Source organism: Sapajus apella, unplaced genomic scaffold (assembly GCF_009761245.1).
Source record: "Sapajus apella isolate SASKATOON/1434 unplaced genomic scaffold, GSC_monkey_1.0 scaffold148, whole genome shotgun sequence".
Lineage (NCBI taxonomy): Eukaryota > Metazoa > Chordata > Mammalia > Primates > Cebidae > Sapajus > Sapajus apella.
Window position 1 is genome coordinate 2,619,117 of NW_022437088.1, and position 17,094 is coordinate 2,636,210.

A 17,094-nucleotide genomic window follows, 5' to 3' on the forward strand; every position below is an offset into this window, starting at 1 on the left:
AGTGAAGCAACACTGCATGTTTATTAAAATGTCTGGAACTATGTCTATTTATTGAAACGTCTAGAACTAGAAAAAGTGGGCATACAATTAAATCCGCAAGACCATGCAACGACTGGAACTGCCATACACTTCCCGTGGGGATGTAAAATGCAGAACCATTTTGGGAGACAGTTGGTCAGGTTCTTAAGAAGTAAGACATACACCTATTATGCAGCACAGTCATTTTCCTCTTAGGTCTTTACTTAACATAAATGAAAGCATATGTTCATACAAAGATTTGTGCATGAATGTTCATAGCAATTTTATTTGTAATAGCACCAAATTGGAAACAACACAAATGCCCATCAAAGGATTAATTGACGAACAAAAGTGATACATTCACAATAGTGAGGGTATTTGCTATTCAGCAATGAAAAAGAATGAACAGTGGATACATGCAAAAACACGTTTGAATCTCAAAATAATTTAGCTGAGTGAAAGGGGCCAGGCATAAAAGAATGCACAGTGGTTTGGGCTGGGAAGAGGCAGAGGAGGGACTGTCTTGCAGCCAGAGCACCCGAGGGGGGTGGCCAACCCAGAGAGCTGCCTGGAGACTCAGGAAGAGGACAGGGAGCAGGGCTGGGATGGGGCAAGGGGTAAGGGGTGGGGGGAAGGATCTTCCCACCATTCCCGCAGCCCCACAGCCTCACCTTTCACTGAGGGTGGGATAATTACCACTGTCTTCCCCAGGCCCCAGCAAGGGAGAGGCAGGTGAGCCAGCTCTGCCAAGATCTTGTCCAGCTGCATTGGGCCTGAGTACGGCGGTGCGGCCCACTGTAGCCGGACTCTCACTGACTTCCACTGATGAGGTTGGGGGTGAGGCCAAATTGGAGGCTGGCACCACCGGGAGGGTGGAGGTCTTGCTTGGAGCCCCAGTAGTCCCTTTGAGGGACTGTGTTCTCTTTCCGGGTCCACGAGGGGGAGTAGTTTTAAGGGCAAGACTTTCCCAGCACCATGCCCCCCTCCCATCTCTCCATCCGGGAGATTTAACGGTTTACGTTTAAATTTCTCGGGCGCGGGAAAAAGCTGAGTCAGTCACCCCAGCGGAAGTTTAAAGGGAGGCCTTTCATTGGCCAGAGGAACTTGGAAAGGTGGGAATGTCTCCCAGGGTAAATTCTGCTGCTCCTTCACCCACGCCGGATTTCCAGCTCTCTGGAATCTCCTCCCACGTGGTAAGAGCTCCCTTTCCCCTCTGGGATTTCCCCTCTGGAATCCCCTTCCACACTCTTCGTGGGAGTCTTTCTCTTCTTCTCCTTTTCTCCTCTTTTCTCTACCTGAATGAAATCACCTTTCTGCAACACTTCTTGGGTCCGATGTTTACTTTTACGAGCATACGTGGCACCTGCAGCGGTCCCATGGCTTACTCTTTAAGAGACTGGAGGCCAAGAACTCACAGCATTCTCTCGGGAGAGCTGTGCCTCACCAGCACCCAAGAAAAAACCTGGTTACACCTTGAGCACGACAGCCAGAGGAGGCTCCCAGGGTGGAGAGTGGGGCACCCGCCGCCTGGGCTGCAAAGAGCAGCAACCCTCCAACTACTGCAGCAACCACAAATGCCCCAGGACTGGGTAGACAGAGCACGTGGAAGCCTTCAGGAGCCCCGTGCTGAGGGATCTCAAGGTTTCTCCCAGCAGGTCAGATTCTTGGAATGACCTGACCTTGCAGGTCACTAGCCACTTTGAGAAACTCCTCAACTGTGCTGTCCCACCTCTCCTGAAGGTTTACATGCAAGGAATGGGGTTTTGTCCTTTGCAGTGTGGGAATACAAAATAATTCAGAGTCGCCATGACCCAGAACAGAAACAGAGTGGCCCACTTTACATGCTTCATGAAAATCTGTTGACATTTTGAAATCTGAAACTTAGCATTTATAAAAACTTTGGAGAAATGGTTGCCCACCCTCCTAGAGGGAAAAACAAACTACTTCCAGCATAATCTTTTATTTCGTTTTTTTTTTTTTTTTTTTTTTTGGAGACGAAGTTTCCCTTTTGTTGCCCAGGCTGGAGTGCAATGATGCGATCTCGGCTCACTGCAACCTCTGCCTCCTGGGTTCAAGCGATTCTCCTGCCTCAGCCTCCCAAGTAGCTGGGACTACAGGCATGTGCCACCACACCCAGCTAATTTTGTATTTTTAGTAGAGAAGTGGTTTCTCCATGTTGGTCAGGCTGTTCTCGAACTCCCGACCTCAGGTGATCCTCTCGCCTCCGCCTCTCAAAGTGCTGGGATTGCAGGTGTGAGCCAACACGCCCAGCCTACAACATAATCTTTGTAGCACTATGAAATTGTTCCAGTTTAAAAAATTTTCTCCCATAAACTAAACAAAGTGTGGGAATATTTTGTGGGCCACCGGTGCATTGTTGCTAGGGAATCTCTATTTTGAAATCCCAAGCAATTGAAAATGACATTTATAGATCCTAGATGGTACCAAAATAGAAACTGCAGTTTTGAGCTACTTTATATATGTGGTGTTTGCGGAGGTGGCGGGGTGGGGGGAGCCTGCTTTGAAACAATAAATTCTCAGCATAAAAAAGCATACCTATTGTATGATTCTACTTACATAAAATTATCAAAAATACTAATTTGTAGGGACAAAAGTAGACCAGTAGTTTTCTGGGGATTGGTGGTCAGGGAGAAGCATGAGAGAGAGAGAGTACAGAAGTGTACTTGAAAAAATTTAAAAGTGATTTTAAAACTGATATGTTAATTAAGCATAGCAGTAAAAATGGAAGTTTACAAGTACGCTGAATGAGGCTGATTTCTGTATTTCTACCTGTCTACCTGGACTAGTGGGGGTGTGTTTGGAGACAGATGATTGGAGGATGATGGCTTCTTTAGAGGGAAATATAGCTTTGTGGCAAAGATGAGTTTGAGAACTATGCACACTGAATAGCCACTCGGTGTCAGACCCTATATTAGGCACTCTGAATGAATTATCCCTTTTAATTCTCATTTTTTAAAAATCTTTGCAGTAAGTACCACTACACATGAGGAAATAGAGCCTCAGAGACACTGAACCACTTGCTTTAGGATTGCTACTCTCTGACCGAGGAGCCAGAGCTGATGCTGGAAGCTTTCGCTCTTTACCACCAGCCACTGTGCTTTGCTGAGTCCTGGGAACTCTACCTCCATCTACAATCTCTGGATTAGGGGTGGAATCACTCCAAGGGAGTTACATGTTTTTGCTTGGTCTGGAGTGCAATGCGGTACCCAGGGACCCAGGGAAATTACAATTCTTGCACTTTGGTTGACCAGTCATCATTTTTTTTCTTTTTTAAAATTAGGACTGAAGGGGTTCCTGGAATGCAGGACTTTCATTTTAAAACCAGGATGAGTCAGTCAACTAAGCTGTGGCTCAGCAAAGGCTTTGTTCTGCAGGATGCTAGCTCTTGCTCCTTGGACCTTCAGGACATGCCCAGAATATTCTCTTGGGCTCTAGGCCAGGCTGTTGAGATGACTTCATAGGTAAGTAAAGGAACAAAGCGAGACAATGTTCTTTTTATTGCTCTTTTATTTCTGTGCTGTCTAAATGTCAGGATCACTAGGAAAAATGATTCCAGCCTCTTCAACCTCCCATTTCCAGATGGAGGCCTCCCTAGGGAGGGAGCTATGAAGGGAAATAGGAGTCTCTCATTGTGTGGAAATGGTAGTTACTGTGAAAACTGCTTCTCTTAACATAGGTCTAGCCTGACTCTCAGTAATCCCCCACCTACAGAGTGATAGGCATGACCTCAGGAACAATCTATTTGTGTGACTTCTGCTCTCATTTCCTTCGTCTGGACTCGTATTGTGGACTATGGGGTTGCTGCTGGGTTTGGAAGCCCTTGTCCTGAGTTTGGGGTGAGTTGGGCTCAGCCTCCTTATTAACAGGTGAGCATTCAGGCGTGGTCTCCAAATCACAGCACTTGGCCCGGATGCAGCATGGGGGTTTTGGCTGGCAGCAGTGAGTGTGTTTTGGCGGGCAGCTTTGATTGCCTTTTGGCTGGCAGCACTGGTTGGTTGTTGGTGGGCAGCACTGATTGCCTTTTGGGGGGCAGCACTGATTGGTTGTTGGCGGGCAGCACTGATTGCCTTTTGGGGGGCAGCATTGACTGGGTTTTGGTTGGTCACACATCTTCTGGAGACTTGGAGGTACTAGAAAAAGAAAAGAATAGTCTCATCAGAAGGAAATCTGGGTGCCTGCTTTTTTCCCCCCCTCTCTTGATACCCAAACACATCCGTCTTCAGGAGAATGACTCAGACCAGGGTTGGGAAAGCGAGCTGGACCCCGAGAGGAGCCAGCCAAACCCATACTTCTACCTTTGCATGTGCCAGTCTGTTTGTTCCTTGCTAGGTTGTCATTTGCCAGATAAATAATCAAAAGACCAGAATATGTAAGAAATGTGCCTAAGGTCGCTTAGCTAATGAGAAAACAGTGTGACCCTCAGTCTCCAGATCCTGAGTCAAGCGTCAGGCACTTCACAAACATCAACTCGTGTTATGACTGCTACCAGCCTGAGGTCGACATTTTTAGTCCACTTTACATGTGAAGACCACTGAAGTTCAGAGATCACCTCAGTTGCTTTACAGTGGATTCAAGCCAAGCTCCATCCCACTCCAGAGCATGTGCTTGTTCTGGTCTCTAATGTGGCACCCAGGGACCAGGGTGCAATGGAACTCTTGCCCTTAGAGTGACCTACTGCCACACCCTTCCTGAGTGCATCATCTTGTCCAATGCAGGAGCACATGAGAGGTCAGCTGCTGCTGTGGTGGTTACAGCGAGATGAAACGGGAAGGACAGTGCTCTTGGCATGGCAGGCCTTGAGTTCCAGGCCTGGTTCTGCAACTCCCAAGCCTCAGGGCTTGGGCAGCTGTCTTCACTTCTCTTTGTAACTCTATAAAGAGGCAGTAGTGGGGAGGAGAGAGGGGGAACTGGACCTCGTATGCATCCTCAAACTCAACCGTTCAGCAGTTTTATAATTTCCAGATTCTTCTGGGTATAGGGAAAATCCAAACAAAACTCTTGTTTTACTTCTATCTACCTTCCTCCACCCAGGAATCCAAGTTCTCCCAGGAAGGTCCCTAGGCCTCAGCCCCAGTATGCAGTCCCTAGGGAAACCCTTATATGGTTTCTGCCCTGTCCCTCCTATGGCACATGATGAGAGGATGAACGCCACTGTTGTGGCCCCAGAGCAGAATAGAGGGTCTAGAAGTGGCCAGGAAACAGCAGACAAGTGAGCAGCATTGTTATCTAGCCTCCTCAGGGAGATGTGGAAGGAGGGAAATGAGCCTGTACCCCTTCTGGGGACTCAGCTCGCAAAGCCACAAACCCAAGTGGGGGAGGTGACAGGCCTGTCAGAGCCCCGTCACTGGTGGGGGAAGATGGGTGTGAGATTTGGAGTGACAACTGCTGAGGTGAAATTGCAACCATCTTCCGGCATCTGGCATCCTTGGGATTGTGAGAAAAGCCTCCTGCCCAAACTAGTTTTTTATTTTTTTCTCTTGTTGCCCTGGCTGGAGTCCAATGACATAATCTCGGCTCACTGCAACCTCTGCCTCCTGGGTTCAAGCAATTCTCCTGCCTCAGCCTTCTGAGTAGCTAGGATTACAGATTCCCTCCACCACACCCAGCTAATTTTTGTATTTTTAGTAGAGAGGGGTTTCTCCACGTTAGCCCGGCTGGTCTCAAACTCGTGACCTCAGATCATCCACCCATCTCGGCCTCCCAAGGTGCTGGGATTACAGGTGTGAGCCACTGTACTGAGCCCCAAACTAGTTTTTAAACTGAACCAGTTACTGCTGTGGGCTTTCCACTAAGCACACACATGCCCATATTCCTGTGAATGTGTGTATGTGTGCATGCATGTTGAGTGCATGCAGGCATGTGTCCATGCATAATCATAGGTACACAGAGAAGAGAACTTGAGGTTTGTGATGATGGTTGTTTAGCTGAATCAAATTGAGATTATTTGGTCTTTCTCATGAGTCTTCACATTAGCGCCAGTATGAATAGTTCCTAGCCGGGGCCAGCCTCTGTCCCGGCCCTCTCTATTCTGCTGGAGGCTCCCTACTTGCCCTCCATCAGATCCTGACCTGCTGTCGGGTTGCTTCCCTCCAGCCCTGCTCCAAACACTCTCCCTGGTGTTTAGAAAGCCACATCTCTTGTCTCATCCTCTTTTTTGTGTCCTGTAGATAGAGGGACTCCTGGGGACAGTAGCCACAAATCTCTCCTCCCACTAAAGTCTTTCTGAGGGAGGGCCAGGCGTGGCGGCCCACGCCTGTAATCCCAGCACTTTGGGAGGCTGAGGTGGGCAGATTACCTGAGGTCAGGAGTTCAAGATCAGCTTGGCCAACATGGTGAAACCCTGTCTCTGTTAAAAATACAAAAATTAGCTGGGCATGGTGGCAGGCACCTGTAATCCCAGCTACTCAGAAGGCTGAGGCAGGAGAATCACTAGAACCCTGGAGGTGGAGGTTGCAGTGAGCTGAGATCGTGCCATTGCACTCCAGCCTGGGCAACAAGAGAGAAACTCTGACTCAAAAAATAATAAAATAAAATAAGACAGTGTTTCAGGGGTCACCTCATGATATGCTTTGGCTCTGTGTGACTACTCAAATCTCATCTTGGATTCTAATCCTCATGTGTGGAGGGAGGGACCTGTAATCCCCACATGTTGAGGGAAGGAGGTGATTGGATCATTGGGGCAGTTTCCCCATGATAGTGAGTTCTCACAAGTTCTGATGCTTTTTTAAGTGTCTGACATTTCTCTGCTCTCACTTCTCTCGCCTACCATGTGAAGAAGGTCCTTCCTTTTTGCCTTCTACCATAATTGTAAGTTTCCTGAGGCCTCCTCAGATGTGTGGAACTGTGAGTTGATTAAACTTCTTTCCTTTATAAATTATCCAGTCTTGGGTAGTATACTTATAGCATTACTGAAATGGACTAATCCACCCCAGTAGGACAAACATCTGTATGATCCTCTCCTGAAGGTGTGCAGAAGTTGCCAGAAAGGTGGTTGCAAAAGGGTGCCTGTCAGATGACCTACTTTGCCATCTGAATCACCCCAGTGACTTTATAGAAGATCCAGGGCTGTGGCTGTCCTGAATGATGGGTGACATGCTCTTAGGCTCAACCCTTTTTTATTTGGGGATTCCCCCAAATCCAGTTCATAGTGCACAAACTGGGTCCCATTGATACAGGTGTGGCCAACACCTCCACCCACTAGAAACAGTAACTTTCGGACTCACACGTTGGACTCAGCCCCAGCCCGGCCTCTCTTCACTTCCACTTTCTGAACCATTGAGTCAGGCACATGCCAAGGACCTCCTTCCCACAGAGAAACCCCGAGAGTTTCTTTGAGAAGGAGGGAAGCACAGTGGCACCTCCTATAATGACCCCTATGTTTGAATCTCCTGAACTAGAGCATTAGGGTGATTAGGAAGGAAGAGTTATCTCTTAAGGCCCTGCCACCTGGTCCAAACCCTTCATCTCCTGAGTCCCTGGCTATATGGCTGCAGCCTGAACTGGGCCAAGGGCGGTTCCCACCTAAAAAAGGGAGAGTGACTTGGGTTAGGGTGTTGGCTTTAGTTCAGTCATGACTCTATCCCTGCCAGTTGTTCCAGGATTCATCCTATCTTTCAAAAAAAGGCTCCTGCTTCCATTTAAGAGGAAAACACTGGAGCAAGACTCCTAAAGAGTGGGATGAGGACAAGTCACCCCATTGCTCCTTCCAGATCAGAAAAGCTGCAAAGAAGCTGAGGTGGCAGATACAGGCTGTGCAATGCCTTGACTTGCCCCGGAGGGAACAGGAAGGAAAGAGGTGAGCAATGGAGAGGCACACCAAAACCGGAAATAGGACAGAGACACACCAGCATAAAAATAGGAAAGAGGTGAGAGAGTACAGGGCCGTGTTCTCTACCACCTTTGCAGTGTTCAAAGCTGTTTGACAGGAAGTGTGTGTGTGTCCACAGGCATACACGCACACACACTTGGGTGCCCCTGCAACTACAGGGGTGAGTTTGGGTGTTCTGACGTACACAGGAAGCACAGCACCTGTCCCCGTCTTCTTGTTTGAATTTTCTCCACTGGGGGTCAGACCTAAGACTAGGTTTGGAGAGGGATGAAGGAGGAGCGAGCCCCTTCTGTTTTTATTTTCTGTTGTTTCTATCTGTGTTTGGTTTTGCCTTCTTTACTGTTTATTCTCCCTGCCTCTCTGTCATTCTCTGGTCCTTCATCCTGTCTCTATCTTTCTGTCTTCTTTCACTGGTTTCCCTTTCTCTACTCTGAAAGTCAGTGCCCTGCATTGACCAAAGTGCAGAGTCTCATCATCAGTTTGTTAGGATCCATTCTTACAAGTCCAGGCTAAGCTTTTTCTACAGAAGCAATTCTCATTCCAGTGACCAGAGGTGCACAGGCATCAGAGGGCATCTGGAACCTGGGTCCAGGGTCTTGCCTCACCAGTCACTCCAACATCCCCGCTCCAAGCATGTGCCTCATAGTCAGATCCTGGGAATAGGTCCTGAATGTGGAGGTTGTGTCATCTCAGAGAAGGAGAGCAGGTTAGAAACCGGTCTTGTTCACCGTAGCATAGGGAAGACAACAGCAAGTCCTTCTGCAACCCCACCCCCATGGATGCAGGTCCCACTCCTCTGAGCCAGTGCTGTCTCCACTGTCTTCCTTTGCCTGGTGAACACCATCTATATCCTCCACTTTCAGAACCCCGGCTCCTGTCCAATAAACGTGCCTCCTGGACCACTCTGCCTCCTGCAAGAGTTTCTTCTTAAGATTCTCTCTTTTGCCGGGCACTGTGGCTCACACCTGTAGTCCCAGCACTTTGGGGAGCCAAGACAGGTGGATCACTTGAGGTCAGGAGTTCAAGACGAGCCTGGCTAACATGGTGAAACCCCATCTCTACTAAAAATACAAAAATTAGCCGGTTGTGGTGGCGAGCATCTGTAATATCAGCTACTTGGGAGGCTGAGGCAGGAGAATTGCTTGAATCCAGGATGCGGAGGTTGCAGTGAGCCAAGAATGCACCACTGCACTCCAGCCTGGGTGACAGAGTAAGACTCCGTCTCAGAAAATAAATAAATATAAATAAATAAATAAGTAAATATTCTCTCCAAGGTTCGTTTCCCTTCTTTCCCAATCCAGCTTTGCACAGCCTGCCTCTGGAAATCTGCCTGATCACACCAAACGCCCATGGCCCAGGGCCAGGGCCATTTTCCCAGCTCTTCTTATTGCTCTATTCAGTGAGGATTAATACAGAGTCCAACCCAGATCCAGGAGGGCCCTGGCAAGGCGCCCTCTCTCTGACATCTGCCCACTGGCCCAGCCTCATGTCCAGCCACTGTTTTCTGAAGCACCAGGCTGGCTCAGAGCAGACACTGGCTGAATTCTCCCACCTCTTTCCAGGTCTTTGAACGTGCTCTTTCCCAACTTAAACTGTCCTTCCTGGGTCTCTGTTCCCATATGCTCACTGAATATTGTTCAAACCTGAGGTCTCTGCTTACACATCAATACCTGAGGAAAACTGCCTTAACCCATAGCCTCCGTCTCCCTGACGGGCTTCCTTGGATCCCCTGTGCTTCTCACTACGTTTTTATAGTGGTAATTATTTCCTTAATTGTCTGACTTCTGTGGTCTGTTAGTTCCATGAGCATAGACATCCTCACTATTCCCACCCCCAGAGGCTCCAGTGCCTTCCTCTTAAATGGAAGCAGGAGTCTTTTCCTGAAAGATAGGATGAATCCTCTCATCCAACACATGGCATGACATTGCATGGGCCTCAGTTAGTGAATATGTAATGAATGAATGAACACATGAACAAGCCATTGAGAGAGGACTCAAAAGATAATGTTTCTCTGTGTTACCTGGTCTGGCCACGAACTTCTCAATTCACCATTTCCATCCTTGACTTTTCATGACTGGATCCAGTAGATATTATTGATCTTCCTCAGCAGCCTAGTGAGTCCATGACTATCAGAAACCAAAGTCTTCTGAAGGAAATGGCTTACCTTTCCTGCTAATGACAAGATTTTAAGCCTCTATGACATCATAATCCTCTCCACAGGACTCAATGCCTAGCTCACTCACCAGCGCCCCCTGCCTGCTGGAAAGTCTGACACTTCTTGGTTTCTTTCCTGAAAGATACAAAGAAAGCTCCCTAGCTAACCCATAGGCACGCAATTACCTAAAACACAAGCCTAAAGCACAAATCCGTATCGAGTGTCTCCTCTCTACCAGGCTCTGGCCTAAAAAGCGAAATGTAGCTAAATGGGATGTAGTTTCCATTCTCAAAGATCTAATTCAATTAAGGAGGCAAGTCAATAGGCAACTTCAACACCGTGTGATAATGATGATCACAGGATAAGCACAGGGGTCAGGTTTGGGAGTCAGACATGCTTCTTGGAGGGAGGGACATTTAAGCTGAGACTTGGCAATTGGAAATAGGAAGTGGGACATGGGGGTGTGCCTGGGAGGACATTTTCAGCTCCAGAAAAATGAAAGTATAGACTATTTGGTGGAAAAGCTCAGCGTGGAGGGAGCAGACTGGGGAGTAAGGAGAAGGGGGAGATTCAGTCACATAGGTAGGTAAGGCTGTGTTGGTGAGGACCCTCTATGCCTTAAGAAAAAGAGTTTGGACTTTATCCTGAGGACAATGGGAACCACTGAAAGGTTTTAAACAGGGGAGAAACTGGGACCCCTTAGGGGCAAGGACCCTATTTCATTCACAGTGTCCTGCGGCTCACTTGGCACATAAAAGATTCTGAAACTGAATCAATTCAATAGTGAATTGGTTAAAATAGAAGAGAGAAGCATTTCATTATGTTTGCTCTTTCCCTTTCTTACTCTCGCATGGCCTCTTTGAGGACAGTGACTAGGAACTTCTCTTCTCCTGGAAAGCAGGCCGCCATAAACATTTGTAGGACACCAGGCAAGAGCACAAACAGAGGCTTCTGACCCCTGTGGTTCATCCCTATTTCTCTTCCTACTCCCCAACTTCATCGTGTGCCATGAGGAATCTCGGGTGTGCTGGACTGTAAAAATCCAAGCCCATATGTGTTCTTTTCATACACGGATCTCTCAAACTGCCACTCTCTTGGTCACTGAGACCTAGAAGTGAGCACAGTGTTGGCTGTTAGAGTCTTCAGGAGGATGGACACATAGAGGTAATCTCAGGGCGATTTGGACAGAGATTTCTTGGGTCCTAGATAGCTGGAGTAAGGAAGACAGCAGCTCTGGGCCTGTACACTGGACCTATCAAATTATCCTTATGGGGGTGGGTCATGGCTGGAGGAGAGCCAGATAACTCTTTTTTTTTTTTTTTTTTTTTTTTGAGACAGAATCTCACTCTGTCGCCAGGCTGGTGTGCAGTGGCATGATCTCAGCTCACTGCAACCTCCACCTCCTGGGTTCAAGCAACTCTCCTGCCTCAGCCTCCCGAGTAGCTGGGACTACAGGTGCACGCCACCACACCCAGCTAATATTTTTTGTATTTTTAGTAGAGATGGGTTTCATGATGTTGGCCAGGATGGTCTCGATCTCTTGACCTCATGATCTGCCCGCCATGCCCTCCCAAAGTGCTGGGATTACAGGCAAGAAGAACTCTTTAGAGTGTGAAGTCCAGGACAGAACCACCTTGGCTAAAGGTTAGCACTCCTGGGAGGTATGTGAATTGTGCTTTTCATTCTATAATAGCTTATTCAAGTATTTCTCTTTCACTTGACTTCTTCAGTCTTCATGCTCATAGTTATCTCCAAAATCTATTCTCAGTCAAATGTCTGATCTCATTCACATCTCCCAAAGTGTCTAACATTTAGTTGGGACCAAAGCCTTAATCTATAAGAATTAAGTTATTTCTAGGAAGAGTACAGAGAGGGAGAGAGAGGAGAGAAAGAAAGAGAGGTGGAAATGATTAGCAAACCTATGAAGAAATGCTTATTCATAAATAAAAAACTGCAAACCAGAAGATCCATGAGACACTGGCTTTTCCATGACAGCCTGGCAACAAATATGAAATTTTGGTCACATTGTTAATGAATATGTTGAGAAACAGATATTTTCATATTGTTAAGGAGATTTCATTTTACAATCATGTAATAGGATGGTATATAGCTATAAAAGCATAGAGTCCACTTGTAGATGATGCTATGAAAAAGTCTCCTATGTAGTCAAAGAAAGAAGCAACCCAGTAAACAGTGTGTTAGTATATCCCTTTTCTTACAAAAAAAGAATGTATACATAAAGATATATACAAAATAAGATAAATGTATATATTAGCATATTTCAGTATACATAAACATTTTCCTAGAAGAATCACATACACACAAACTACTTGAATTTTTAACCATGATGCATAGTGGTTTATTAAAATTAAGCTAATGAAGGCTATCTAGGAGGTGAGGATAGGTATATTTTCTGTTCACCATTTAATTTCTAGCTCCAATGCCCTATATGGAACATCCTAGGTGCTAAATCCTCATTTAGTGAATAAATACACAGAAGAATAATTTTACCAGTACATTAACTTGGAAGTCTTTGTGTTCCTATTCTTCGGCCTGACTACTTCTTGGTGGAGTCCTTGTTTTTTTTCTCCTCCACCTACACTTATTTTCTTGATTGGAGTGTTCAGTCTCCTGACTATGAAGGCCAGCTATATGTTAATGATGATGATGTCTATTAATAACAGCTCAGACATCTCACCAGAACTTCAGACTTTCACATCCAACTGCTTATTTAATATTCTTACACAATATCTAATAGACATCTCATATTTAACTTGCTCACAACTGAACTATTGATATTTTCCTGAAAACATCCTCTACTCCTATACATCTCAGCTCAGAAGATACTAACTCTACTCCTCCATTCGCCCAAGCACAAGACTTTTGAGTCCTCCTGGGCTTCTGTTTTGTATAACTCACACTCGGTTAATATCAGTAAATTCTGTTAACTGCAAAGTGAATCCATCTGTCTTTGTGGTCAGCCTGCTCTGAGACACCATGATCTCTTGCTGACTTTCTGGTCAGCTTTTAACTGATCTCTCTGCTCTATTCTTGGTCTGCTGTTGTCTATTTTCAGGAGGGCAGTTGGAGTGGACTTCCTTAAAACATAAATCATATCATGTAATTCTCCTGTCCAAAAACCTGAAGTGGCTCTCCATGCATTGCTGGGTAAATTGAAGCCTTCACAATAGCCCACAAGGCCCTGCATCATTGACCCCCACATCCACACACACCTTGGACCTCATCTCCTACTGCTCTTCCTGTCACTTGCTCTGCTGCAGCCACACGCACCTCCTTGCTGTTCCTGTAGCAGGCAAGGTCTGCTACACATGTGCACATGCATACAAATGCACACGCACGCCACTAAGGGTCTTTTGTTTGTATTTCAAGTATTTGCTTAAATATTAATTTCTCAATAAGGTACACACTGATCTTTCTAATGAAAATGACAATCTTCCACACTTGCCCTCACTCCAGTCACCTTTATGCAGTCCTGTTTTGTTTTCCTTTGGTAGTACTTTTCATGTATAATCTATGTATAACATAGAGACCAGTATCTCATAGCACTCAAATGAACTGATTTTTATTTGTTATAGTTTTATGTGTTGTCTTCTTTCATTAGAATGTCACGGCCAAGAAGGCAAATGTTGTTTACTGATATATCTCAAGCTCTCAGTCAGAATAGTTCCTAATACATAGTAAATACTCAAAAATATTAGTTGAATGCATGAATGGTGATTGTTCGTCTTTTTTTAAATCAACGTTTGTCTGCCTATAATCCCAACTTGCTTGTCCAAATTGGGGAACTCATTTTTTAAGGCTGTTTTCAATGCATCATTCAAACTAGCAGAAGGTGTCCTGCGGCAGCCCCACTCATACATCTTTATGGTTCTCTGCCTCTATTATCAAAAGTGGGGAAGACAATGACCATCTTTCTTTGCTGCATGGGCTGTGTTAATTGATGGTGAGAAAAGTTGAGGCCAGTTTGCATGAATTTGCTGATGTAATGATGTACTTCGCTCAAGTAATGAAGCGAGTCCTTATGGTGCTGTCTTCCTGGGTTCCAGCATTTGAGGCTCTGCTTCCTGTAGGTCTCTTTTAATGTGATTTATTTTTTTACTCTTTTTTTTTTTTTTTTTTGAGACAGAGTCTCACCCTGTTGCCCAGGCTGGAGTGCAGTGGTGTGATCTTGCCTCACTGCAGCCTCGACCTCCTGAACTCAAGTGATCCTTCCACCTCAGTCTCCCAAATAGCTGGGTACTTCAGGTGTGTGCCACTACACCTGGCTAATTTTTGTAGAGATGGGGTTTTGCCATGTTGCCCAGGCTGATCTTGAACTCCTGAGCCCAAGAGATCCTCCTGTTTCAGCCTCCCAAAGTGCTGGGATTACAGGCGTGCACAGCACCTGGCCCTTCTCCTTTGATATTCTTAATAGTGATCATTATCACACATTAACTTGGGCCTAAAATCAGAAGTTACAAAGGATACACAGTGAAATCCCGCCCACCTTGCGACTCCAATTATTTCAATTAACAGGGATCAATTTCTGAAATATCCTTTCAGGGATCAATTTCTGAAATACACCACACAAACGTGTATTTTTTCTTTTTTTAACAAAATAAGAGTAACTCCACATCGTTTTGCTCATTGCTTTTTTCACAATAGCATCTGTTAGAGCTCATTCCATTTCAGTACCTTAAAAGTTTCTCCCTTTGTTTCCCAGTCTGGATAATGACCTATGCATATATAGAAGCTCCCAGTTTTGGCACGTGCAAACAGTGCTGCAGTGAACACATTATTTATACAGCATTCCTCAGGAGATAGACTGTATTGATTTAAGTGCAATTGCTGACTCAGAGACTAATACTTTTGTAATTTGATTAATATTTCCAGTTTCTTCCATCTGAGTTTCACTGATTTATTTCACTCCCTGCAATGTATGAGACTGTGTTTTTTCCCCACAAACTCATCAAAATAATGTGTTTTTAAATTAATTGTTCTTGGCCCAGCTGGTAGGTTCAAAATGGGATCTTAAAGTAGTTTTGAGTTTCACTTAATAAGTAAGCTCAACTATATTTTATTGCATTTCGTGAGCCACAACATTCATTTTCTGGGAACTGCCTGCTGATATAACTTACCTAATACTTAACTGTATTCTTGACTATTTTACTATTGATTTGTAGCGTTTATACGATATTGGGAGAAATTAACTTATTTTTGTGCTATGAGAAACTAAATTTCTTCCTGTGTGTTTTTTGACCTTTGACTTTGTTATATTTCAGCCATATAGAAAACGTTAATTATGTAAACACATTTTAAAACATTTTATTTTATAGTTCTTGTTTGTTGTATTATAAAACTGATCGCCTAGAAGAATACCCCCAGATTTTTCTCCAGAGTTAACTTTTAATGTTTTAACCCTTTAAGAATTCATCCTAGTATAAAATGAGAGGGGTTTTTTTTGTTCATTCATGGCTTCCCAGTTGTAGCAACATCATTTATTGATTATCTTTTTTCACAGATCTGAAGGTATGCTTATCGTGTACTAACTTCTTCTGTACATTTTATCCCAGCTCTGAACTTGTTATCATGCTCTATTGATCTGTCTGTATATTCATGGTCCCGAACCAACTGTCTAACTATAATAGCTTTATAACATAGTATAAAGCAAGTAGAACTAGCTCCTACACATGACTTTTATTTTTAAGAATTGTCCTGGATATTTTTACATTTGTTCATTTGTGTGCATTATTTTAATGTGGTTTTGTTGAACTGTAACATACATGCATTGAGAATACAGCCCAATGCATTTCAGCCAATGCACTTAAACAAAGTAAAACAGCTGCGTAACTACCACCCAAGTCAGGAAATAGAATGATACCCTTCTGCACAGTGTCTCCATCACAGAGTTCCAGGAACTGAATTGGCAAGAGAAAGACTGGCAAAGTTGTAGCTACCTCTGGCAGTGAAAGCAGAACGGCTCTGAAGTTGAGCTTTCTCTTGGTCAGGTTTTAGTGAAATCCTACAAAGGGGTGCATGTTGTCTCTTTGCCAGACTCAGTCGTTCCACGTATGGTCTGGTTGTCCCTACATCTGCTTGGTTTTTGCCCACTGAAGTGACCACAGTTCATCTCAGATGCTTCCAGAAGTGCTGCCTTGCCTCCCACATCTATTGCAGATCCTTCCTATGGGCCTTAGACCTGAGGAACACGTGCTTTCCCCGGGAGCCAACTCTTCAGGGTAAAGATATAAAATCAGAGAGTGTGTCTCTGCTGAGGCACCTTTGTGTTCAATATGAGCAATTGTCACATTTTCAATATTGTACGAAAACTGACTTGACTAGAAAAATTTGCTATTTTATAGAGCTGTCATTGAATAATCTAAGGAAAAACAGAGGTGATTCTGTGCTGCTACGCTTTCAGACAAGCCTCCTGGCTGCTCTCTTTGCCTGCTCTGATTGCTGTCCCAAAGCTGGGGATATATTCTCGAGCCACCCCCTGGTCCATCTAGTAAGCTCTTTACCTTTGGGGCCAGTTGCCACCAAGATCAGCACAAGTACAGGGCCATCTCGGGTCCTCAATATTCTGAGCAATCTGTGAATAATTTCCGAATTTGCATTAGCTTCTTGTGGTCTGTAAAAAGCCTGAAATAGAGTAGCGAGGCGACCAGCAGCATGTCCTGTGTGTCCCACCAGGTGAACTGGAACCAAAATTAAAGCTGCAGGCTTCAACTAAGCCCTCAACTGTCCTTCTTTGGGATCTGGAAACAGGTCCTCTCTGTGATGCTTCTGCTTTCCAGAGGTTGAGGCATCACGGCTTTTTCCTAACTACACTCTGCATTTGGATCCCAACTTGAATTAGAACTAGTCCTGGAGGTAACTGTGGTTCTCCCTTTTTTCTCCTCAGGCCTGATCAAGGTGATCAGTATAAGAATACCCAATAAGGTGATGAGTATAAGAATTTTCAGGGAATTCCTGACTGCACATCGCAGCTGCAAAGTCTGGGTGAAGGCGTGGCTTTGCTGCCTCCTGGTGGAAGACACAGTCCTGAAGCATGACAATGACTCCTCTTTAA

At 45.1% G+C, this 17,094-nt stretch overlaps 1 protein-coding gene across 1 annotated transcript; it reads right to left on the reverse strand.

The window, feature by feature from the left end:
• Positions 1-3,528: 3,528 nt before the first annotated feature.
• SMCP (sperm mitochondria associated cysteine rich protein) lies at positions 3,529-10,015 on the reverse strand. The gene is made up of 2 exons (XM_032264949.1): positions 9,888-10,015; positions 3,529-4,169 (listed from the first exon to the last, which is right to left on the reverse strand). Exon 2 carries the CDS (start codon positions 4,147-4,149, stop codon positions 3,799-3,801), a length of 351 nt encoding a protein of 116 aa, XP_032120840.1. The 5' UTR covers positions 4,150-4,169; positions 9,888-10,015; the 3' UTR covers positions 3,529-3,798.
• Between the last annotated feature and the right edge of the window lie 7,079 nt (positions 10,016-17,094).

What these genes read in the sequence shown, in the direction of transcription:
- SMCP (XM_032264949.1), bottom strand. Translation starts at nt 4,149, where the DNA reads ATGTGTGACCAACCAAAACCCAGTCAATGCTGCCCCCCAAAAGGCAAT.